A 25,453-nucleotide genomic window follows, 5' to 3' on the forward strand; every position below is an offset into this window, starting at 1 on the left:
GTGTGTGTGTGTGTGTGTGTGTGTGTGTGTTGGGACCCTATGATTCTAAACAACTGAATCAGGCTGATAGCTAGCTGCCCAATGGATGAATCACTGAGGGTAAGGCCCTGAGTTAGCTAGCTTTTAATTAATTGGAGGCATAAGAGTCAGATAACTTGTTATTTTAACAAACATTAATTGAACTGTTTTACTGTACATGATTCATGATCTGGGCACTTTGCTGAGTGCTGAGGTCAGCAAAATAATGCATATAGTGGCTTATTCTTAATGATTTACATACAGTTTCATAAAGAAGTAAATTCAGTCAGGTACCACAGGTGACTACAAAGGCTACACAAAGGCTACAATTAGCACAAAGAAGAGAAAAAAAAGGCCTCACTGGAGAGGGGACAGGTTCACTGAATGGGACAAGGAAGCAGAATGAACAGAGGTATACAGAAGCAGAAAACAAAACAGTCTGACAGAAATTGAGAAACATCAAGAAAACCAGCTCTAAAATGGCAGAACACAAATTATGAGAGGGGAGGTCCAAGAAACAAGGCTGGAGAGGCAGGTGGGAGCCACCTTTATCTCTATTCTCAGGGAGGGTATTAGGAAATCAGAACCACAGGTTAGACAGATGGCTCTGGCATCAATGTAAAGATGGACTGGGGTGGGGAGGGCACAAGGCTTGGCAGAGAAACCAGTCCAGACGAAGGTCTACGAAAGCTTGAATTAAGGCAACAGTGCAGTGGAGATGTGGCAGCAGGAATAAACGTCACAAGTAGGAAGGGACTCATAGACATGAAGAAGTTCGCTTATCAATCGGCTTGGAAAGGGGCCAGGGACTGGACGCGGGACACAGATGGGGGAACGAGTAGGGTGGAGGATAAAATCTGGGTTGGGGTGATAGGTGGACAGTGGTTCTACTCACTGAGAGGAGGAACAGGTTTAGGGTAGGGAGGAAAGAAAAGTAGGTTCTGTGTCAAACATATTGAGTCTGTGATACCTGTGAAACTGCTGGTTCTAATGTACAGGTGAGTACAATCAGGAGCCCAAAAGGGACATTCTAGGCAGGTGAGAGATGAATGTCTGTATGGGTCGAAGGTGTAGAGAAAACAGCAAACAAGTGGATATGTACAAGATTACTCAGAGAAAGTAAATAGAAACAAAAAGACCAACAAGAAAAGTTTCCTGGGCCACCGCCAGTATTTAAGTGGTGGAGAATTTCACAGATTGAGGCTGAGCAGTCATAAAGGTAGAAGCAGAACCTAGAGAATGATGTCATGGAAACCATGGTAGCCCAGATTTCAGAAGGGTGGGGTGAACAGTATCAACAGATAACTGATGGAGTGTTCAAAACACCTCCATTGTTTTTGAGAAATTAGCTGGCTGGTCAAATTTGCACAATGCCAGCCTATAAGATAAGGGTTCTGGGGTTAGACTTTGAAGACTGGAAGGGCTGTACACTGTGTGGGGGAGGTTCTGAGTCTCCCTTCTGTTCACATTAGGAGCTTGCTCTTATCCTAGAACTGAAAAAGTAATAAATGCTACACAGGGCAGTGCAGATGTAGAAGGCTACAAAGTAACTGAAGGGGTGACCAGCTCTAAAATGGTGGAGAAAAGCAGTCTTTTGTGTGTGACCTTTTATTTCTTGCTCCAAGAGATCACTGCTAACTAAACACCCCATGTTCACCTGGCAAACCTCTCCTCCTTTAAGATTCAAGCCAAACACCAGCTACTCCATGGAGCCTTCACAGCCCTTCCCAGGTAGATTTAGTTGGTTTTTCCCCTTGTGCTCCCACTGCCCTCTGATCACATTTCAATTACAGTACTTACCACAATGCTGTAATATTTTGGTTAATGCGTGAGCAAGGGCTGTATTCAACTTATCTGCATTATCGGCACTTTAGTGCTTGGACCATAGAAGGCATTTGATAAACGTTTACTGAGTGAGTGAATATACTTAAACATTGAATTGTCTTTTAAAAAGAAACAACCCAATCAAAAAATGGGCAGAAGACCTAAAATAGACAATTCTCCAAAGAAGACATACAGATAGCCAACAGGCACATGAAAAGATGCTCAACGTCGCTAATTACCAGAGAAATGCAAGTCAAAACTACAATGAGGTACCACCTCACACCAGTCAGAATGGCCATCATCAAAAAATCTAGAAACAATAAATGCTGGAGAGGGTGTGGAGAAAAGGGAACCCTCTTGCACTGTTGCTGGGAAGGTAAATTGATACAGCCACCATGGAGAACAGTATGGAGGTTCCTTAAAAAACCAAAAACAGAGCTGCCATAAAAAGAATGAAATAATGCCACTTGCGGCAACATGGATGGATCTAGAGATTATCATACTATGCAAAGTAAGTCAGAACGAGAAAGACAAATACCATATGATATCACTTATATGTGGAATCTAAAATACGACACAAATGAACGTATCTATGAAACAGAAACGGACACACAGACATAGAAGACAGACCTTTCATTACCAGAGAGGAAAGGGGGAGGCGGATAAACTAGGAGTCTGGGATTAGCAGATACAAACTACTATATATAAAATAAACAACAAGGTCTTCCTGGGAACTATATCCAATGTCTTATAATAAGCTATAATGAAAAAGAATAAGCATTTTATATGTATAACTGAATTGCTTTTCTGTACACCAGAAACTAAAACACAACACTGTGAATCAACTATACTTCAATTTTTTTTAAAAAAGTGTTTTTTACATACCCACACTCATATATGTGTTCTCACATTTATGAAGTAGAGGGGAAAATTCTGCTGACATCTCTGAGTACAGTTACAAGCTTCATTTAACAAGTGAGATACTTCAATAAGGAGTATTATTTGGTTTGCCAAAATAACTACTATGAGGCAAGACGGTAGAATCTTTTTGATGAAACTGGAAACAAAACTAGTCTCCACTCAGTCACGTATTAACCATATTATTAGGTAGTTACTCAATACAAACATGTTGGTACATAAACACTATGGTCTTACTCCACTCATATCTCCTTACTGAAGTCCATTTCCTCCATATTAAAAAGAGACCAACATGTCAATATTATAATAATTTAGAGCCATGTAAGTTGAGTGTTCCAGCAAAATTAGCACAGACGGGAAGAGACACTAGGATATTCTTGGGGCGGTTCTCACCATTATGTGTTCAGGAAGGCAGAACTGAGACAGAATGGGTGGGTGTCACATTGGAAGGGACAAAGCCAGCAGGTGTGCATCACAAGGGCAACAGATCTATGGGCCATGAAAACCGGCTCATGTGACAGCATTGGCACTTACATTAAACAGTTGCCATAGAACATACATAAGAAAGCTTACAAGTACCTTCTCTCAAATATTTTACCAGTGGACTGATGGCTGGGTCATTAATTTAATACAACTGCCACATGAAAGCAAAGAGAATCATTACTTTTAGAAGACTAATCAGGAAATCACACCTAACTAGCATTCCAGTCACATAGTAACAGAATCAGCATAGGAAACATCTCCTAGCAGGCACATTTACAGGCATGCTTCTGAGTGGCAGTCCATATCAACTGTGATCCTGCTCATTTCCATAAGCATAACGAGGCAAGTTCTAGCAATGAAGTAGGAACAGGTATTCAGACCCACAGATTGATTCAGAAATATATAAATCTAAGTAGGAAAGGAGATAAAAACAAATAGGGAAAAGGCAGTCAGAAGTTCCCGATTCATGAAGACATGTTTCTAACTGTTAAGCAATACAGTAAGAACAAGTCATTAGCCACTTACATCTGATTCCCAGTAATAATGAAAGATTAGGCTCTTTGCCCTGAGCACGCTGATTAAGAATACTACACAATGCCTTCAAGTCAAACAAACAATAGGACATTTCCTTGAACAGCTGATCAATCACACTCAAATCAAATAGTGGCCTTTTGGAAAGAACGGTCTGCTGCCTGGATTGGTCTGCTTCCTGGCCCTGATCCAATAAAGAGCAGGTCTCTTCTGTTTGTCTTTGGTTCTGCAATGGATAAAGAAAACAAAAATCTGGCTGTTAGAACAGAGGAAAGGTACTCAAAAGCCATAAAGGTTAACATTCTCCCATCCAATTCTATAAAGAAAACAGTGGAATCATATTACGTGCACATTAACCAAATTTAACTGCATACATATAGCAGGAAAAATAAAAAGGGAGAGAAAAAGAATTTAAATAGTGGAAAGGGTGCCATCTGATGGCCTAGAGTAAACCTGAGAGAGGAAACATGAATTCAAACAGTCTCAGTTTCTAGGGGGTCTCTCATGGTCTCACATAAAAAGTACCTTGGTTGTGTATATATTTTGCTATGAGATGTATCCCAAGAACAAAAAGAACTGCAAAGAAAACTTAAATCTCATCCTACAGTTTTATTGTTAGTAGCCACAGTGATTTAGTTACTCTGAAACTATTTTTTGTATATTGGGAAAAAAGTATATATGTTACTATGTTAATGTTGACAGGAACCATACTTTTCAGTGTAAGAGAAAAAGAAATAAAAATATAAAATCAAAGGAAAAAAATGCCAAACAACTCTGAATTGTTAAATTTGAATTGGAAGTATCAGTACAAACTCATGATTTATTATGCTCAGAAAAAGCTACGCTCACCTCTTCCCCAAATGACCACCATTTACTCCTCATCCTGAAAACTGCTAATTAAAGGTAAGTTTAACTAGCTTTCCAGTTGGAACTGTATTTCAGAAAAGCCAAATAGCCTGGGTTGATGAGGAAAATACAAATTTTTACAGACAAATGCCAGCTAATAAATGTAAAGGGAATGATATAATTAGAAAAAATTACTGTTGTTTTAATCATCTAATCATTCAGACAATGATCACTGGTGCAAGCTAAAACCATCAAGGGAAAGGTTGCTGGCAAACTGCACATTTACACACTTGCCTAAGTATCAACAACCCCATTAACTGCTGACTGCAGAGGCTACAATGTTACAATGGAAAGAATCAGTCTGTCACCACCTTAACCCAGTGAGATGGGTATTTGTGACACTTACAGTGGGATAAACAAACACGTATAATTTGATGATGTGAACAATACCTACAAAGTATTCGTGCCAAAAAATGTTTGCACTGCATCTAATATCTTTAGCTTTAACTCCTAGCTTACAAGAAATACAGGGGGTAGAGAACAAGATAAACGACACCATGAGGAAGCAATCAGACAAATCTAGGTGTGACAAATTTACAGTCTGTAAGACAAAATGCCCAGTTTCTTCAGGGAGAAGAAAGAAACTTCAGGTTTATAAGACAAAATGAAACACAACACATGGTCCTTGTTTGAATGCTGGTTTCAATAGCCACTGTAAAAAACACTTGGGGAGCAAGAGGGAGGGGATATGGGAACATATGTATATGTATAGCTGATTTACTTTGTTATACAGCAGAAACTAACACACCATTGTAAAGCAATTATACTCCAATAAAGATGTTAAAAAAAACATTTGGGGAAGAAGGGGGGAAATTTTCATAAGACTAGGTATTATCAAACGTCAAGGAAAATTATTATTCTTATTGGGTGAGACAATGGTGAAATGGTTATATAGGAAACTGTCCCTAAGTTTTGGAGATGCATTCCTAAGTATTTAGAGGGAAATGTCATGATGACAACTCAAAAACTAAAATAAACATTTTTTGTATAACATGTCCTTAAATGCAAGCCAAGTATTTCATCTCATAATTAAATGAAGAAAGTGTGACCTGTTTCAGTGATGAAGTGTCTACATTGCACCTTCCTTAAGGATTTTCAAGGGTAATTTTGTTTGTATTCAACTTATGCATCATTTGATGACTTTAGGATCTAATCTCTATATACCATTTGACTTTGCTATAGTTAAGTTTGTGCAATTGTTTCTAAGACATTAGAAAAACAAAAGTTTTTCTTTTAGATTAGAATTTTAGTAAGAAACCTAATGGATTTAATTAACTGGCACATCAAAATCAAGTCTTCAATTAAAAAATGATTTATGAATATGTACAAAATAAGCATTTGCTTTAACTTAAGTAGGTACTGAATCATCCTTGAAAGCTATCTGAATTTCTTTTACTCACATCAAGCAATGTTCTTAATCTCTGAAGGTTTCTTTCTTTCTTTTCAAGCTCTTCCATCATCTTTTGAGTAGTCAATTTTTCTTTAGAAAGCTTCCCTTGCATAGACTAGAATAAAGAGAATTGCAAGCAAAGCATGTTAATGCTTAAAGCAAAATGCAATCAGGTAGGTAACCAGGAATACTGGCTCTGAATACTTTAGATGTTCTGACCTCCCTAACCCCTTGGAAGATGATGCCTTCACTTTTCAATCAACTCATATTACTTCTAGAGTGGATAATTCCAAAGCAGGGGAGGAGGGAGGAAGGAGAAAATATCATCTTTACCAAGACAGTTTTTAATCTGGGTAAAACATGTTAAATCTAATGTTGCTGTTTAACAACTGTATTACAAACAGTTCTTATTTTATTGATTTTTGTTTATATATTGGGAGTGTATTAGCAAATCTATACTTTAAAAAAAACCCTTTTTCTTATGATTAATAAGGTACAAGATAATAAGATCATAAGACTATGCCTGTTTTCTATCATTTGAAACAGCGAAACACCCTCTCTGAGTGTATAATATCCCAAGCTGTGAATATGATGTTCAATTCAGGGCAAAGGTCTATTATGGGACTTAGATAAACTAATCTCTCTTAATTCCATTATAAAATTATAAATTATTCAGACATGATACTATTGTGAGATAATCTTGAGTATACCAAAGCAGAATATAGGATATTTTAAGAGTGCTTGGGTCATTTCAGCTTATAAATCTGATTTTCAGCTACACATCAAAGAAGAATTTGCCATAAACCTTATACTTATCAGTGATTTTTTTTTCTATCAACTTTTCCCCTTTTGAACCACAAGATCAATAAACATGACTAAAGAAGAAATTTCATTATTTTTTGCTTCAGGTCTATATTTAGTCTCAACTCTGAAAATTCTTCAGAATGCTGATGACCTAAATAGCATACAATCTACTGTGAAGGTTTTTTTTTTCCCCTCACATTATCTCTGGATGGAATAAGAGAGGATAGCTGTCACCATGGGTTGAGATAAGACTCTAAATATAAAACAGTTTTCTCAGTAACAGTATTCAATCTTGTTGCTTTTTAATTTCATTTGTCTGCTAAACTCTGTAAAAATATTATATTTAATTACTCAAAAGTTGGATACAAATGAATCAAGCTCTATAACAAGTACATTTTCTTTTAGGGAAAACTTGTTTTATATTCCACAAAGATGAATTCCACAGTACAAAGTCACATGGGCTACCTGAAAATATATATTTTTGGATAGTGAAATTCCTTTGTAACTGAATCAAAACCCATTTGATTGAATGATATGTTGGGATTTATTTACCTAGCTAAAAACTCATACTTACTGGCATGACAAGATTATTCGGCTAGAATCCAGAATTCATCCTAAATTTTCTTAAGATTTGTGACTGTTTATTTTATTAGAATTGTAGAAGAAAGGCACAATAAATGAACTACTCTAAATCTCATATTTTAACAGTGAAAACAGAACCCAAGAGAGGTATTTTCACAATGCTGTAATATAATTGTTTAGAAGATTATAGTGGTTTTTATTTTTATCATGTTGAATGTGACTAATACGTAGCTAATAAATCTGACTAATACGTTACTGTGTAAGACTAAATTTAAATCAGTGAAGAAAAAGGTAAATCTCCATCAGAATAAACCAGAAATGTCTGGCAGTAGTGCTGTCTGTCATAAGAAGGAAAATTGAACTGGGGAAATACATTAAGCTTAACTTGTTATGTGGGTTAGGTTCAAAGGTACTAATCAAGCAGCCCTTTAAAAGAAGAAAGAGTTCACAGACACATTCTAGTAAGACCAAATGCGCACAACTTATAGAATAATACTAGGTATGAGTGCTATAGCTGTCTGACAATAACATTTCACCTAAAAGATTAATTACTTCTCTATCCCAAATTGTATGAAAAAGCACATGTTTAAAGTTTAAGAAAAAAGCAAGGTGAGGGGAATCTCTACTGAGATCAGAATGGGATTACTGAAGTTAAAAACGAAATCATTTTTAAATGTCTACAATTTCCCTTTAAATTTCCTGTTTAATAATGATTTTTTAAAGTCTCAGTTACTAATCCACAGGTATTGATCACAATCATTCTTGCAGTTGAAAGTGGTTTTAAATTCATTTCTTATTTTGATGTAAATATCCAGAAATGCTAACCATTTTTTGGCGCATATACAAATTTTAACAAGGACCTAGAAGAACTAAAGATGAAACAGGCAACGATGAACAACACAATAAATGAAATTAAAAATACTCTAGATGGAATCAATAGCAGAATAACTGATGCAGAAGAACGGATAAGTGACCTGGAAGATAAAATAGTGGAAATAACTACTGCAGAGCAGAAGAAAGAAAAAAGAATGAAAAGAACTGAGGACAGTCTCAGAAACCTCTGGGACAACATTAAACGCACCAACATTCGAATTATAGGGGTTCCAGAGGAAGAAGAGAAAAAGGGACTGAGAAAATATTTGAAGAGATTATAGTTGAAAACTTCCCTAATATGGGAAAGGAAATAGTTAATCAAGTCCAGGAAGCACAGAGAGTCCCATACAGGATAAATCCAAGGAGAAACACGCCAAGACACATATTAATCAAACTGTCAAAAATTAAATACAAAGAAAACATATTAAAAGCAGCAAGGGAAAAACAACAAATAACACACAAGGGAATCCCCATAAGGTTAACAGCTGATCTTTCAGCAGAAACTCTGCAAGCCAGAAGGGACTGGCAGGACATATTTAAAGTGATGAAGGAGAGAAACCTACAACCAAGATTACTCTACCCAGCAAGGATCTCATTCAGATTTGATGGAGAAATGAAAACCTTTACAGACAAGCAAAAGCTGAGAGAGTTCAGCACCACCAAACCAGCTTTACAATAAATGCTAAAGGAACTTCTCTAGGCAAGAAACACAAGAGAAGGAAAAGACCTAAAATAACAAACCCCAAACAATTAAGAAAATGGGAATAGGAACATATATACTGATAATTACCTTAAATGGAAATGGATTAAATGCTCCCACCAAAAGACACAGACTGGCGGAATGGACACAAAAACAGGACGCATATATATACTGTCTACAAGAGACCCATTTCAGACCTAGAGACACATACAGACTGAAAGTAAGGGGATGGAAAAAGATACTCCATGCAAATGGAAACCAAAAGAAAGCTGGAGTAGCAATTCTCATATCAGACAAAATAGACTTTAAAATAAAGACTACTAGAAGAGACAAAGAAGGACACTACCTAATGATCAAGAGATCGATCCAAGAAGAAGATATAACAATTGTAAATATTTATGCACCCAACATAGGAGCACCTCAATACATAAGGCAAATACTAACAGCCATAAAAGGGGAAATCGACAGTAACACATTCATAGTAGGGGACTTTAACACCCACTTTCACCAATGGACAGATCATCCAAAATGAAAATAAATAAGGAAACACAAGCTTTAAATGATACATTAAACAAGATGGACTTAATTGATATTTATAGGACATTCCATCCAAAAACAACAGAATACACATTTTTCTCAAGTGCTCATGGAACATTCTCCAAGATAGATCATATCTTCAGTCACAAATCAAGCCTTGGTAAATTTAAGAAAATTGAAATTGTATCCAGTATCTTTTCCGACCACAATGCTATGAGACTAGATATCAATTACAGGAAAAGATCTGTAAAAAATACAAACACATGGAGGCTAAACAATACACTACTTAATAACGAAGTGATCACTGAAGAAATCAAAGAGGAACTCAAAAAATACCTAGAAACAAATGACAATGGAGACACAGCGACCCAAAACCTATGGGATGCAGCAAAAGCAGTTCTAAGAGGGAAGTTTATAGCAATACAATCCCACCTTAAGAAACAGGAAACATCTCGAATAAACAACCTAACCTTGCACCTAAAGCAATTAGAGAAAGAAGAACAAAAAACCCCCAAAGTTAGCAGAAGGAAAGAAATCATAAAAATCAGATCAGAAATAAATGAAAAAGAAATGAAGGAAACGATAGTAAAGATCAATAAAACTAAAAGCTGGTTCTTTGAGAAGATAAACAAAATTGATAAACCATTAGCCAGACTCCTCAAGAAAAAAAGGGAGAAGACTCAAATCAATAGAATTAGAAATGAAAAAGGAGAAGTAACAACTACACTGCAGAAATACAAAAGATCATGAGAGATTACTACAAGCAACTCTATGCCAATAAAATGGACAACCTGGAAGAAATGGACAAATTCTTAGAAATGCACAACCTGCCAAGACTGAATCAGGAAGAAATAGAAAATATGAACAGGCCAATTACAAGCACTGAAATTGAAACTGTGATTTAAAATCTTCCAACAAACAAAAGCCCAGGACCAGATGGCTTCACAGGCGAATTCTATCAAACATTTAGAGAAGAGCTAACACCTATCCTTCTCAAACTCTTCCAAAATATAGCAGAGGGAGGAACACTCCCAAACTCTTTCAACGAGGCCACCATCACCTTGATACCAAAATCAGAGAAGGATGTCACAAAGAAAGAAAACTACAGGCCAATATCACTGATGAACATACATGCAAAAACCCTCAACAAAATACTAGCAAACAGAATCCAACAGCACATTAAAAGGATCATACACCATGATCAAGTGGGGTTTATTCCAGGAATGCAAGGATTCTTCAATATATGCAAATCAATCAACGTGATACACCATATTAACAAATTGAAGGAGAAAAACCATATGATCATCTCAATACATGCAGAGAAAGCTTTCGACAAAATTCAACACCCATTTATGATAAAAACCCTGCAGAAAGTAGGCATAGAGGGAACTTTCCTCAACATAATAAAGGCCATATATGACAAACCCACAGCCAACATCGTCCTCAATGGTGAAAAACTGAAAGCATTTCCACTGAGATCAGGAACAAGACAAGGTTGCCCACACTCACCACTCTTATTCAACATAGTTTTGGAAGTTTTAGCCACAGCAGTCAGAGAAGAAAAGGAAATAAAAGGAATCCAAATCGGAAAAGAAGAAGTAAAGCTGTCACTGTTTGCAGATGACATGATACTATACATAGAGAATCCTAAAGATGCTACCAGAAAACTACTAGAGCTAATCAATGAATTTGGTAAAATTTTAATGCACAGAAATCTCTGGCATTCCTATACACTAATGATGAAAAATCTGAAAGTGAAATCAAGAAAACACTCCCATTTACCATTGCTACAAAAAGAATAAAATATCTAGGAATAAACCTACCTAAGGAGACAAAAGACCTGTATGCAGAAAATGATAAGACACTGATGAAAGAAATTAAAGATGATACAAACAGATGGAGAGATATACCATGTTCTTGGATTGGAAGAATCAACATTGTGAAAATGACTCTCCTACCCAAAGCAATCTACAGATTCAATGCAATCCCTAGCAAATTACCACTGGCATTTTTCACAGAACTAGAATAAAAAATTTCACAATTTGTATGGAAATACAAAAGACCCCGAATAGCCAAAGCAATTTGAGAATGAAAAACGGAGCTGGAGGAATCAGTCTCCCTGTCTTCAGACTATACTACAAAGCGACAGTAATCAAGAGAGTATGGTACTGGCACAAAAACAGACATATAGATCAATGGAACAGGATAGAAAGCCCAGAGATAAACCCACACACATATGGTCACCTTATCTTTGATAAAGGAGGCAGGAATGTACAGTGGAGAAAGGATAGCCTCTTCAGTAAGTGTTGCTGGGAAAACTGGACAGGTACATGTAAAAGTATGAGATTAGATCACTCCCTAACACCGTACACAAAAATAAGCTCAAAATGGATTAAAGACCTAAATGTAAGGCCAGAAACTATCAAACTCTTAGAGGAAAACATAGGCCGAACACTCTATGACATAAATCACAGCAAGATCCTTTTGGACCCACCTCCTAGAGAAATGGAAATAAAAACAAAATAAACAAATGGGACCTAATGAAATTTCAAAGCTTTTGCACAGCAAAGGAAAGAATAAACAAGACCAAAAGACAACCCTCAGAATGGGAGAACGTATTTGCAAATGAAGCAACTGACAAAGGATTAATCTCCAAAATTTACAAGCAGCTCATGCAGCTCAATAACAAAAAAACAAACAACCCAATCCAAAAATGGGCAGAAGACCTAAATAGACATTTCTCCACAGAAGATATACAGACTGCCAACAAACACATGAAAGAATGCTCAACATCATTAATCATTAGAGAAATGCAAATCAAAACTACAGTGAGATATCATCTCACACCAGGCAGAATGGCCATCATCAGAAAATCTAGAAACAATAAATGCTGGAGAGGGTGTGGAGAAAAGGGAACACTCTTGCACTGCTGGTGGGAATGTGAATTGGTACAGCCACTATGGAGAACAGTATGGAGGTTCCTTAAAAAACTACAAATAGAACTACCATATGATCCAGCAATCCCACTACTGGGCATATACCCTGAGAAAACCATAATTCAAAAACAGTCATGTACCAAAATGTTCATTGCAGCTCTATTTACAATAGCCAGGAGATGGAAACAACGTTAAGTGTCCATCATCGGATGAATGGATAAAGAAGATGTGGCACATATATACAATGGAATATTACTCAGCCATAAAAAGAAATGAAATTGAGCTATTTGTAATGAGGTGGATGGACCTAGAGTCTGTCATACAGAGTGAAGTAAGTCAGAAGGAGAAAGACAAATACCGTATGCTAACACAAATATATGGAATTTAAGAGAAAAAATGTCATGAAGAACCTAGGGGTAAGACAGGAGTAAAGACACAGACCTACTAGAGAATGGACTTGAGGATACGGGGAGGGGGAAGGGTAAGCTGTGACAAAGTGAGAGAGTGCCATGGACATGTGTACACTACCAAACGTAAAACAGATAGCTAGTGGGAAGCAGCTGCATAGCACAGGGAGATCAGCTCGGTGCTCTGTGACCACCTAGCGGGGTGGGATAGGGAGGGAGGGAGATGCAAGAGGGAAGAGATATGGAACATATGTATATGTACAACTGATTCACTTTGTTATAAAGCAGAAACTAACACAGCACTGTAAAGCAATTATACTCCAATAAAGATGTAAAAAAAAAAAAAAAAAAGAATTAGGATACTTGAACCAGGATGGCACAACAGTGGAGGTCAGGAGAAGGTGACAGATGCTAGATATATTTTGAAGAAAACAGGAGTTGCTCACAAAATGTAAGGCAGAAGAGAAGTCAAGAATAAGTCTTAAGGTTTCCAGACAGAGCAAATGGTAGGGCAGATCTGTCATTAATAGATATGGGAAATATTGAAGGTGCAGCAGGTTTATTAGTTTTTGGCTTAGGGGAATAAGAAATTCAGTTTTGAACATGTTATGTCCAATACATCAAGTGGTGACGTTGAGAAGGCAATTGGATATACAAATTGTAAGAAAAGGGGAGCACTTTGACCTGGAGATAAAAATTAGGGAGTAGTAAGCACACACATTTTATTTAAAGCCATAAGACTGGGTAAGATCACCAAGAGAAGTATAAATAGAGAATCCTAGGAAAGAAACAAACCCCTTTTTTGAAATATGACACTGTGTGTGTGTGTATTTTAGCAGTATAACTGACCTACAACACTATGTTAATTTGAGGTGCACGACATAGTGATCTGATATTTCTATACATGACAAAATGATCACCATGATAAGTCTAGTTACCATCTGCCACCATACAAGGTTATTACAATATTATTGACTATATTCCCCCCACTGTACATTTCACTCCTGTGACTCATTTATTTTGTAACTGCAAGTTTGTACCTCTTAATCTTGCTCACTGGAATATGATACAGTATTTTTGAAAGTAATTCATATGTCTTCAAAATAAACCTTAACATAAATATCACAAATGAAACTAAACTTATCCCTAGATTATAAACTGGATAAGTTTCTAATAAGGTAATATGTCCAATTTTTATATACTAGTCTACTAACCTGCCTATACATTACAATAGGATTTATGCTACAGACCTTAAATTTATTGTGTCTAGTTAAATGAAACAACAAAAACAACCAAAAAATATCTTAAAAAGCAAGTTCCTCTGCATTCTTTTGATTGTCATTTTATTGTACATGTTTCTATTATCTAGAAACAAGGTATAAGTCAGTCACTTTAAGTTTATTGCTGAGAACAGTCAAAAGGCTTCACAGTAACTGTTATGATTTTATTAATACAAGCACACTATTTTTGCAATAGCATATGTAACTATACATAAAAGGTAAGATAATAGTGCTACTATCATAAGAAATAGCAATTAATAAAGAGCATGCATACTTAAGATAATGGCATTTAGAAATCATTAATAAGAAGACTATATTCTTTTAATAAAATTTAATATTTTTTTCTCAACACCTTTTTAAAAACTAGTTAAGAAAAGTTCATCTCCTACATGAGGCCATCCATTCGTTCAAGACTGGGCGAGATAGCTGTTTTATCTAATACATAGAAACCAACACAGAGAGTCAAGGAAAATGAATATGTTCCAAATTTAAGAATAAGATAAAACCACAGAAAAAGACCTTAATAAAAGAGAAAAGTGGTTTACCTGATAAACACTTCAAAATAATGGTCATAAAGATGCTCACCAAGGTAAGGAGAACAAAGCAAGAACAAAGTGACAATTTCAACACAGAGAGAAAAAGTATAAGATAGTACCAAATGGAAGTCACAGAGCTGAAGAATGCAATAACTGAACTGAAAAATACAATAGGGGGTGTTTAATAGCAGACTAGATGAGGCGGAACAAAGGATCAGTACATTTGAAGACAGGGCAGTGAAACTCAGCCAATCAGAGCAGTAAAAAGAAAAAAAGAATGAAGATAGTCTGAGGGACTTATGGGACAACATTAGGCAGACCAACATTCACATTATAGGGGTTCTAGAAGGAAGAGCGAGAGAGAGAAATGGACAGAAAACTTAAGTGGAGTAATGGCTGAAAACTTCCATAACCCGGGGAAGGAAACAGACATCCAGATCCAGGAAACTAAGAGTTCCAAAGAAGATGAATCTAAAGAGACCCACTGCAAGGCACATTATAATGAAACTGTCAAAAGTTAAAGAGAGAGAATCTTAGAAGCAGCAAGAGAAAAACAACTTATTACATGCAAGGGAAAGCCCATGATGCTATCAGCAGATTTTTCAGCAGAAACTTTGCAGGCCAGAAGAATGTGGCACTATATATTCAAAGTGCTGGGGTGGAGGGGAGGGAAAGAACTGCCAACCAATAACATTCCACTTGGAAAGTTGTCCTTCAGAATTGAAGGAGAAATAAAGAGTTTTCCAGACAAACAACAGCTGAAAGAGTTCATCACCACCAGACGGGCCTCACAAGAAATGTTAAAGGGATTCTTTAAGCTGAAATGAAAGGGTACTAATTAGTAACAGGATAAGTATAAATCTCACTAGTAAAGGTAAATATATTGTAAAATTCAGAATAATCTAATGTTGTAAAGGTGGTTGGTTAATCACTTACAAAGCTACTATGAAGGTTAAAAGGCAAAAGTAGTAGAACTATAACTACAATAATTTGTTAATGGATAGACAAGATAAACTGTGGCATCAAAAATATAAAAAGGGGAGGGTGCTATATCAAACTAAAAAGCTTCTGCACAGTGAAGGAAACCACCAACAAAATGAAAAGGCAACCTACAGAATTGTAGAAAATATTTGCAAATAATGTATCTGATAAGGGGTTAATATCCAAAATATATAAAGAATTTATACAACTCAAGAGCTGAAAAAAATCCAATTTAAAATGGGTAAAAGTTTAAATAGACATTTTTCCAAAGAAGATATTCAAATGGCCAACAGGCACATGAAAAGTTGCTCAACTTCACTAATCATCAGGGAAATGTACATCAAAACCAAAACCACAATGAGATCACCTCACACCTGTCAGGGTGGTTATTATCAAAAAGAGATAAGTGTTAGCTAGGATGTAGAGAAAAAGGGAACCCTTGTGCACTGTTGGTGGAAATGTAAATTGGTGCAGCCACTATGGAGAACAGCTTGGAGGTTCCTCAGGCAACTAAAAACAGACCTACCATGTGATCCAGCAACTCTGGAAACACTAACTTGAAAAGATATGTGCACCCCACTGTTCACTGCAGCATTATCTATAATAGCCAAGACATGGAAGCAACCTAAGTGTCCCTCAATGGATGAATGGATGAGGAAAATGTGATTTTATATAATACACACACACACACACACACACACACACACACACAATGGAATATTATTCAGCCATAAAAAGAATGAAATCTTGCCACTTGCAACAACATGGATGGAGCGTGAGCACATAATGCTAAGTGAAATAAGTCAGACAGAGAAAGGCATACTGTATGATTTCACTTATATGTGAAATATTAAAAAACCCCCACCAAACTCAGAGATAACAGAGAACAGATGTGTGGTTGCCAGAGGGGAGGGAGTGGGGGTGGGGAGGGAATGAGCAAAGGGGGTCAAAAGGTATAAACTTCCAGTTTTAAAATAAGTCCTGGGGATGTAATGTACAGCATGGTGGCTATAGTTAACAATACTCTATTGTACATTTGAGTTGCTGAGAGTAGATCTTAAACGTTCTCATCACAAGAAATAAAATGGATGTTAATTATTAGACTTACTGTGGTGATCATTTTGCAACATATAAAAATATCAAATCACTATTTTGTACACCTGAAACTAATGTTATAACAGTTTGAAAGAAAGAAAGTATAGAGTTAATGGTAACAAGATAAGATTTTGGAGTCAGACAAAATTAGGTTCTGGGTGTACAGCTTATGTGTTGTATAATCATGGGTAAGTTATTCAACCTTTCTAGGCTCCAAATTCATCAGAAAGATTTTCTAACCTTGTAAAGTACTGTAAAGTACTGTGAAAATTATGTGGTATATATGTAGACAATACCTTTGGATGCCTGCCTATTCACAAATCCCATGAATCATACATAAGTAGTCATATTTGTACTGGGATTCTATATTCTTGAGTTATAGCTCACCGGGTCAGGTTGAATGAACACCTGACCAAACCTGAGGAATTGAGACCCAAAGTCTATGAGTTAGTCTCTGCAGGTGGCGGGAAATGAACTATAGAACTTCAGGGCTGTGGGACAGCCATAGTCTGCCATATAAGCTAAAGGAGGAAAGGAAGTCAGTCTGCAGAGAGAAGAGACTGAAACAGACGGAAATGCGAGCAGCAACAAGGCCTTTTCCTTCCTGAAGCCAGGCTTCATTCCTACCTATGGATTCCACAGATATCTCTGCATTCTTGTAATACAGTATATTCTACTGTTTTTGCTTAGGGCTAAATTGAATTGGTTCTGTTGCTTACAATCAAAAAGCCTAATTTACTTTTACCTAGTACAAAATATTTATGCAACTAACACTAATTCCTTTCTTCTTATACTAATATTTAAAAGCCCATTTCTTATTTCAAATCACCATGATATACACTTTAAATATCTTACAATTTTATTTGTCAGCTATACTTCAATAAAGCTGGGGGAAAAAAAGAGCCCATTCCAGGGACTTCCCTGGCAGACCAGTGGACCAGTTGCAGGTTCAATCTCTGGTTGGGGAACTAAGATCCCACATGATGCGCAGTGTAGCCCAAAATTAAAAACAACAACAACAAAAAAAAAAAACCCCCACAAAACAAAACAACAACAAAAAAGAGCCTGTTCCAAATTCAGCATTATGGGTGAAATTTCTTGTGGAAAAAGGTTTTTTTTGTCTTTTTTCACTAGTCATCCCCTAGAAGAGTGCCTAGCCCATGGCAGAAACTCAGTTAACAATTACTAAATGAGCTGAATAAATGACAAAATATGAAAAAGTAACTATTTAACACCTAGTTTTGTTTAAGTAAGAAGCTGTGTTTACTCATTCAAAACAGTTACTGAGCCTCTTTTATGCACAAGGCACTGTGCTAAGTGCTGAACTGGATAAGGAATGTTCAAAGACCTTAGTGTACCCATTATAAAGCTCCTGAAATAAATGTATCAGAAAAAAAAAGGCATTTTATTCATCTCAAGGAGCAAATAATGCCACCACACCGTAGAGTGTAATGTACTAAAAAATTTCACTTTGGAGACAAAATTTCCAAATTGTGCTTCTAGGTAACTGAGCATAAGATGCTTTCTGCAGAAGACTAATTTCCCAGTGTGCTCCAGTTTAAATATCTTTCATTCCAGGAAAACACCCTTAAAACAATTCCCTCCCCTAAGGCTTATACAAGGAAGAAATCAGACTAACATTTTTTTTTTCTTTTTCTTGGGACTTTTCACTTTGAGACATCCAGGATTAATGCCCAAGGCACAAACTCTGAGGTCAGACAGACATGAATTAGGATCTCAGCTGAGACCTTGGGCACACCTTTTAAATCTCAGCAACTTCATGTATAAAAATACGTTCTTTCTTACCTTGTAAGATTACTGTTGAGGCTTAGAGATAATAAACATAAACCAGAAAGAACCGCTCCTATAACATGTAATATCATCACTAGCATCATCACTGACACCTCTGCATTTGGCAACAGAGGTTCTATTTCTCACTTTGGCCTAAGTGTGGAAAAATATTAAACCCCTTTTCCTCATTCTTCCATACTGATAAAAGAATTTTCAAAATATCTGTAAAACTAAGGAATATGCAAGCACCATAAGAATTGCAATTTTTTAGGTATCTGTTTAATAATAATTGAAGATAGTGTACACCTCAAATTCCTTTCTTAACTATCATCTTGTTACCTGATATAATTTAAAAAATAATCTCCCTGAGGGCTCTGCTTTCAGCATGATGGCATGAGGAGCTCCTCAGACCTGCTCCCCAAGGAAACTGGTGAAAAACCATAAAATAACACATTTAAAGCTCCTGGAAATGGTTCATACAAGCAAATGAAGAAACATATTCAAGAAAAGCTACTAAAACTCAGAAGAGCTGAAGTCTGTGGTATCTGAAACAAAATCCACTTGATTCCTACCCTCTCACAGCTAAGCAAAATGGAAACTCCAGACTGGAACAGCCAAGAACAGAGGGCTCCCTCTCCCCCAACTCCTAGTTGGACCACTGTCTTCCTAGGAAGGGCAGGGCATCAGTACTTCTCATCTGTAGCTGAAGCTAAGTTCCAGGCAAGTGCAGCCAAAAGGTGGGGGCTCCGTTCTTCCGCCCAGGCCGCCTCAAGGGAGGAAGGCTTTACCTGGGGTGTAGCCACGAGAATACTGGGGCCCTGACTGCCCTTGTGTTGGCTTCTGGGGCAGGAGTATCCACTGAAAGAGGCAAGCCGAGAGACCTAGAGCTGCTGCCCACCCTCCCTCCACTAGCGCTCAGCTAGAGTCAATCAGAATCTTGACATTGTTCCCACCCACAATGACTAGGCTCAGAGATTTTGCCTGGGGAGAAATAGGCCACAGAACAGAGAACTCTGAAGGTCTCCCTAAAGGAACTGAATTCTTTTGTAACAGAGTATGAAGTTCAATCCTAAGGGCACTCTCAAAACAGCGGGAGATTGTGGCAAAGGCAGTTGGGAGGACAGTGTTAGATTCATTGGAGCAACAGGCTCTACTGTAGGCTGGCTAGCTTGCAAGAGAGAAACAGTAAAAGAGACAGCTGGGAAGGACACTCCTGGGAACAGTAAAAATCTCAAACATTAACCCAGGAAGCTAGTCCTTCAAAGGAGCCAGAATGGATCAGCCTATGAAGCAATTTATGCCACAGGGCATTGTTGAAAACAGCAGAGTGTTGAGCTGGCAATTAATGGAGCTTAACAACTGGTGTGGTCAGAGAAGGAGTCACAAAAGACCACATATTACATTTATATAAAATGTCTAAGAGCAGGCAAATCTATAAATACAGGAAGTAGATTAGTGATTGCTTATGCTGAGGAGGGCATGGGGTTTAAGAGAGTGACAGCTAAAGGTGTTACTTTTGGAGATGACAAAAATGTTCTAAAATTGACTGTGGTCTTGGTTCCATACATCTGTGAGTATACTAAAAATTACTGAATTGTATATTTATTCTTGGCCACTTGGCTTGCGGGATCTTAGCTCCCCAACCAGGGATCAAACCTGTGCCCCCTGCGTTGGAAGCATGGAGTCTTAACCACTGGACCACCAGGGAAGTCCCTCTGAATTGTATACTTTAAATGGGTGAACTATAGGGCGTGTGAACTATATAACAATAAAACTGTTATTAAAAAATCAGCACAATATAAAAAAAACACCACTTGCCTGGGTTCCTTTTCTTCCAGGTCATGATTTTCTCAGGCTTATAAAGCAAGAGCTACCAAAAGAGTTTAAATGTGCCATTACAAACCTAAGGTTAGTGTCTCAGAATTAAACCCTTTTTTTTAAACTTAAATCTCAGTCTTTCCAGTCAAGTCCCACTTGTGGTCCCATGAGCAAGCTGAGGATTGTACAATACTTCCTAAAGGCTCTAGGACTAGGACTACTACTAGGCTATAAGGAAGAACTGCCTAGAGAACTTGTTAATAATACATTATTTCAAGCTTCACCCCAGAGATACTGACTCATTAGAGTCACAGTGGGGCCCAGAAATCTGTATTTTAAAAAGCATCCCAAGTACTTTGAATATCCATATAGGTTTGGTGACCACTCATAGCACAGGCTCAAGAATACTCTTTCATGATTCAAGTGAGCTGACTCCCTTCCTGCAACTTCCCACCTCAGACACAAAGAACTGACTTTTCAAAAGTTAAATCCACCTTTTAGATATCTTTTTCTAAGATTTTAATTAACAACTATACTGTGCACACAAAAGGCCTATACACTAAAGATTTTTTCTCTTTGTAAGTACAAAGACTAGAGAGAAAGCTTATTTTTTAAAAATCTACTTTTCCTTTAATAGAATACATATTTTTGGCTGCTAGGATTTTCAAAAATTAGTATTGATTTCTGGTGAGAATATTTTCAGTTTTTCATGCATTATATAAAGCATTTACACATAGGCAAAATTTTTAAAAATTAAAAAACTTTGGGAAGAAAGAACTTCATGTCAGGACACATTACAAAACTAGGATAACATAAAAAATAGGAGATAAAATCACACGATAATAATGAAAAACATTAAATCAATATTTATTTAGGCTAAAGAAAAATTATATTCTGCCTGTATGACATTGTATTGGATTATGATCCATTTTCTCACCATATCTACTGAAAAAATCTGTTTGATGAAAGCTTTAATAAGAGAGATTGCTAAAAATTGGAATAAAATCTTCTTAGGCTGTGGAAACATCTTCTCTTGAAGTGCTATAAATAGGACAGACTGCCACAGTTTTGAGATTGGTGGTCCCAACCATGCCATTAAAAGTGAACAGTCTTAAAGACTTTTAAAAGTGTCATTCTTTTTTTTTTTTTTTTTTTTTTTAAATTTTATTTATTTATTTATTTTTGGCTGTGTTGGGTCCTTGTTTCTGTGCGTGGGCTTTCTCTAGTTGCGGCGAGCGGGGGCCACTCTTCATCGCGGTGCGTGGGCCTCTCACTGTTGCGGCCTCTCTTGTTGTGGAGTATAAGCTCCAGACGCGCAGGCTCAGTAGTTGTGGCTCACGGGCCTAGTTGCTCCGCGGCATGTGGGATCCTCCCAGACCAGGGCTCAAACCCGTGTCCCCTGCATTGGCAGGCAAACTCTCAGCCACTGCGCCACCAGGGAAGCCCAAAAGTGTCATTCTTACTTTGTAATATTATAATCATTCATTGATAGCTGTCAATTCAGAAAGGCTATTTAAATGCATAAGTTCTTTTAATGAGAAAACTTTTTAACATGTTAGAGAAAACAAGTAAACATAACAAACTTTTTTACTTTGTATCTCCTCTGCCAAAAGATTACAATGATAACATACAAAGATAGCAGCTCACTGGAAACAAGGTTATATGGGTGAAATGTCCTTTTGAGGGATAAATAGGAAGAAAGGTAATAATGCCCAGTGAAGAACTCGTTCACATTCTGACTGTAGCCATGTTTATGGAAATGATGGGAAACATTCTACTGCAAAATGTCTTTTTATAGTATATATATTGACAGAAGAAAAATCTGTAAGAGGAGAAGTCAGTTTAGCTACACTGGTTTCGTGGATATAAGGAAAGGCAATATTTCTAAAGGATCAATTACTAATCAAGGTATTCATGCCAGTTAACAATATCATCTTGATGGCTGAACAAAATAGTGGATAAATCTGTGTATTTATAACACTGAACTCAATTTCAAAATCAGCATATACTGTTACGTGAAGTAAAACTTTTTCTGTATTCAACAACAAATAGAATATAACTAGTAGAAGACTGATTCTCCCCAAACCTCCAAAGTTGTGAATCAATAAACTTGCCACTGACCTAAACCAGGTAAGTATTTATTTGAGTTCTGGTGCAAGGTAGTAAACTACATGTATTTTATTTTCTTTTTTAAAATGTACTTATTTTATTTATTTAGTTTTGGCTGCATTGGGTCTTCGTTGCTGCATGCAGGCTTTCTCTAGTTGCAGCAACCCGGGGGCTACTCTTTGTTGCGGTGCATGGGCTTCTCACTGCAGTGGCTTCTCTTGTTGCGAAGCATGGGCTCTAGGTGCGCAGGCTTCAGTAGTTGTGGCTCGCGGGCTTTAGCACACAGGCTCAGTAGCTGTGGTGCACGGGCTTAGCTGCTCTGTGGCATGTGGATCTTCCTGGACCAGGAAGAACCTGTGTCCCCTGCATTGGCAGGCGGATTCTTAACCACTGCGCCACCAGGGAAGTTCAATAGTTGTATTTTATTTTATTTTATTTTTATTTTTATTTTTATTTTTTATTTTTTTGCGGTAGGCGGGCCTCTCACTGTTGTGGCCTCTCCCCTTGCAGAGCACAGGCTCCGGATGCGCAGGCTCAGCAGCCATGGCTCACGGGCCCAGCCGCTCTGCGGCATGTGGGATCTTCCCAGACCGGGGCACGAACCCGTGTCCCCTGCATCGGCAGGCGGACTCTCAACCACTGCGCCACCAGGGAAGCCCTGTATTTTATTTTTTTATTATTTTTTTGCGGTACGCGGGCCTCTCACTGTTGTGGCCTCTCCCGTTGCGGAGCACAGGCTCCAGACACGCAGGCTCAGCGGCCATGGCTTACGGGCCCAGCCACTCCACAGCATGTGGGATCTTCCCGGACCGGGGCACGAACCTGTGTCCCCTGCATCGGCAGGCGGACTCTCAACCTCTGCGCCACCAGGGAAGCCCAATAGTTGTATTTTAAATATAGCATTTTCACTCTATAACAATGCCTTATTTTTACCGCCTATAAACTGGACATAATAAACACGGCAAGGGATTTTATTTTTCACTTGTGTCATAAAATTTAAGCTATAAGAATAACCTGCATATACCCAAGGCAATGCAGTACTCCAAATCAGCCAAACGAACTTCTAACAAATTTGATCTTCTCAACAGTTTGCAGGGACATAAAGAAGCAGTGAAACATGAAACTCGAATAATACTAAGGTGGCTTTGTCTATTAAACACCCGAAAATGGAAAAACTTCCCAGCACTATGGAGGAATGAAACACGCAAACTATAATGGTAGTGACATTTTATAATAAATTTAATACTATACTAATAGCTAAAACGCATAATTCATGTTAAAAATGGTTGGGAAGTTCTCTGTTGTTCTTAATTATAAAGTATTTTGTGTTATTTTGGCTATGCCAAGGAATTTGAAGTAATATAAAACAGAGCTAAAGCATGTTGGAAGGACATCACCATCTACATAGGACTAAGGTTGGCCATTCTTGATGTAAGCAAAAGGAAAAGCTAGGAGCTTTAAATAATCAGTGTTTGACAGGAATTGCTCTATTATGTGGTTCAACTTGATGGCATGCCCATTGACTATAGTATAAAGCAACAAGAATACTTTTTCAACCCAGAGTGTTCTCTTTAGGATTCTGCAGTTTCCAATGCTAGGTAAATAATTAGTATTCATTTTTTCAGAAGAGGCAATATTCTGAAAATTTCAGGTTTTTACAGTTTTTTTTTATATCCATCACAAACCACCAAATAACAAATGAAACAAAAAACCTAGCTTTCTCAACTGTGAGGGCCCCAAAATAACAAGTTTAAACAAGTAATGTTAAGCAAAAAATTTTCTCATTATCTGAGGCATATTTGTCTCCATCTGTAATTTTCAAGATATTTTCAAATAATATCTTGGTAAATACATGGAGCTTAGTTGGCCAGTTACCAACATTTGCTGTCTCTCTCTGTGAGCAAACTATATCCTAGAGCTATAAACCTAGATGGTCACAATGGCTAAGGACAAAAAACAAAACAAAACAAAACAAGATAGGCTTTGCTTCCAAAGGTAAGACAACAGAATTAATGAGTATACTGTCTGGGCCCAAATATTTGGAAATAAATGTACCTCATTAATTTGACTTCCATTCTGTAATTAATTTGAAGAAATAAAAGAATGTTAACTCAAGCATTTTAAGAACAAAGAATGGAATGGCACATAATTATATATTCTTCTACATATTCATATCTAAGTGTGACTGACTAAAGACTTGGTTAATGTGTAAGAGTAAATTGCATTACGATGCTTCCACAAATGGGGAAAATGCACATTTCAATTAATACAAATATACACTAAACATCTATAATGTGAGAGAGTATGCAATAAATCCTACAAATAAACAAATTAAAAACAATAAATCCTACATGTTTTATCCACCAAAATCTCAATGCCAAAGGACAAAGTTGACTGTCCTTAATTTGTATCGAGATAACTTTTATTAGATTTACCTCCTAGATATTGTTACCAAATGAAATAGAAATTCCTTTCATTGTGGTCTATGATATGAAGTCAGATAATAATGGCTGAGGGAATCTAACCATCTTGTAATTCAAATGGCTTGCAGAACAACTGAAGGAATACACACTAAAGAGTATAACCTCTGTGAATCAATCCAATAAGCCCACACACTTGTTGAATTGGACTAGTGTTTGATTAAACTGATAGATCACTTAATATGGCCAAAAGACAAAGCAGATTGTCCATAAATTCTGACACTCAAACCATTACGTTTTTCTTTTTTACTTCCAGTTTTGAGAATACTCAAATTAGGAGATATAAAAATAATTTATTCAGAAAAATTTGTCCAATGGTTTTCTATCACACAAAGAATAAAATACAGACATATACCTCTATGTGATCTGGCCCCAGGCTACTTTCTACCATCAGTCACCTCTCACTATATCTCACAATCACTGTACTCCAGACTAGCAGCCTTCTTGCTAGTCT

At 37.0% G+C, this 25,453-nt stretch overlaps 1 protein-coding gene across 2 annotated transcripts in view; it reads right to left on the reverse strand.

Moving 5' to 3' along the window:
- The window catches only part of CEP85L (centrosomal protein 85L), a 153,938-nt gene that overhangs the window by 3,853 nt on the left and 124,632 nt on the right, over window positions 1–25,453 (reverse strand). The window contains exons 11-12 of one of the 2 annotated variants that reach the window (XM_081251008.1): window positions 6,081–6,185; window positions 3,769–4,000 (exon numbers count right to left, since the gene is read on the reverse strand). In XM_081251008.1, the coding sequence (XP_081107134.1) occupies window positions 3,769–4,000; window positions 6,081–6,185 (337 nt within the window). The remainder of the gene's footprint in view (window positions 1–3,768; window positions 4,001–6,080; window positions 6,186–25,453) is intronic. The other variant, XM_081251007.1, reaches the window with a different exon arrangement.

The sequence above is a fragment of the Mesoplodon bidens genome (assembly GCF_964165515.1).
Source record: "Mesoplodon bidens genome assembly, chromosome: 12".
Taxonomy (NCBI): domain Eukaryota; kingdom Metazoa; phylum Chordata; class Mammalia; order Artiodactyla; family Ziphiidae; genus Mesoplodon; species Mesoplodon bidens.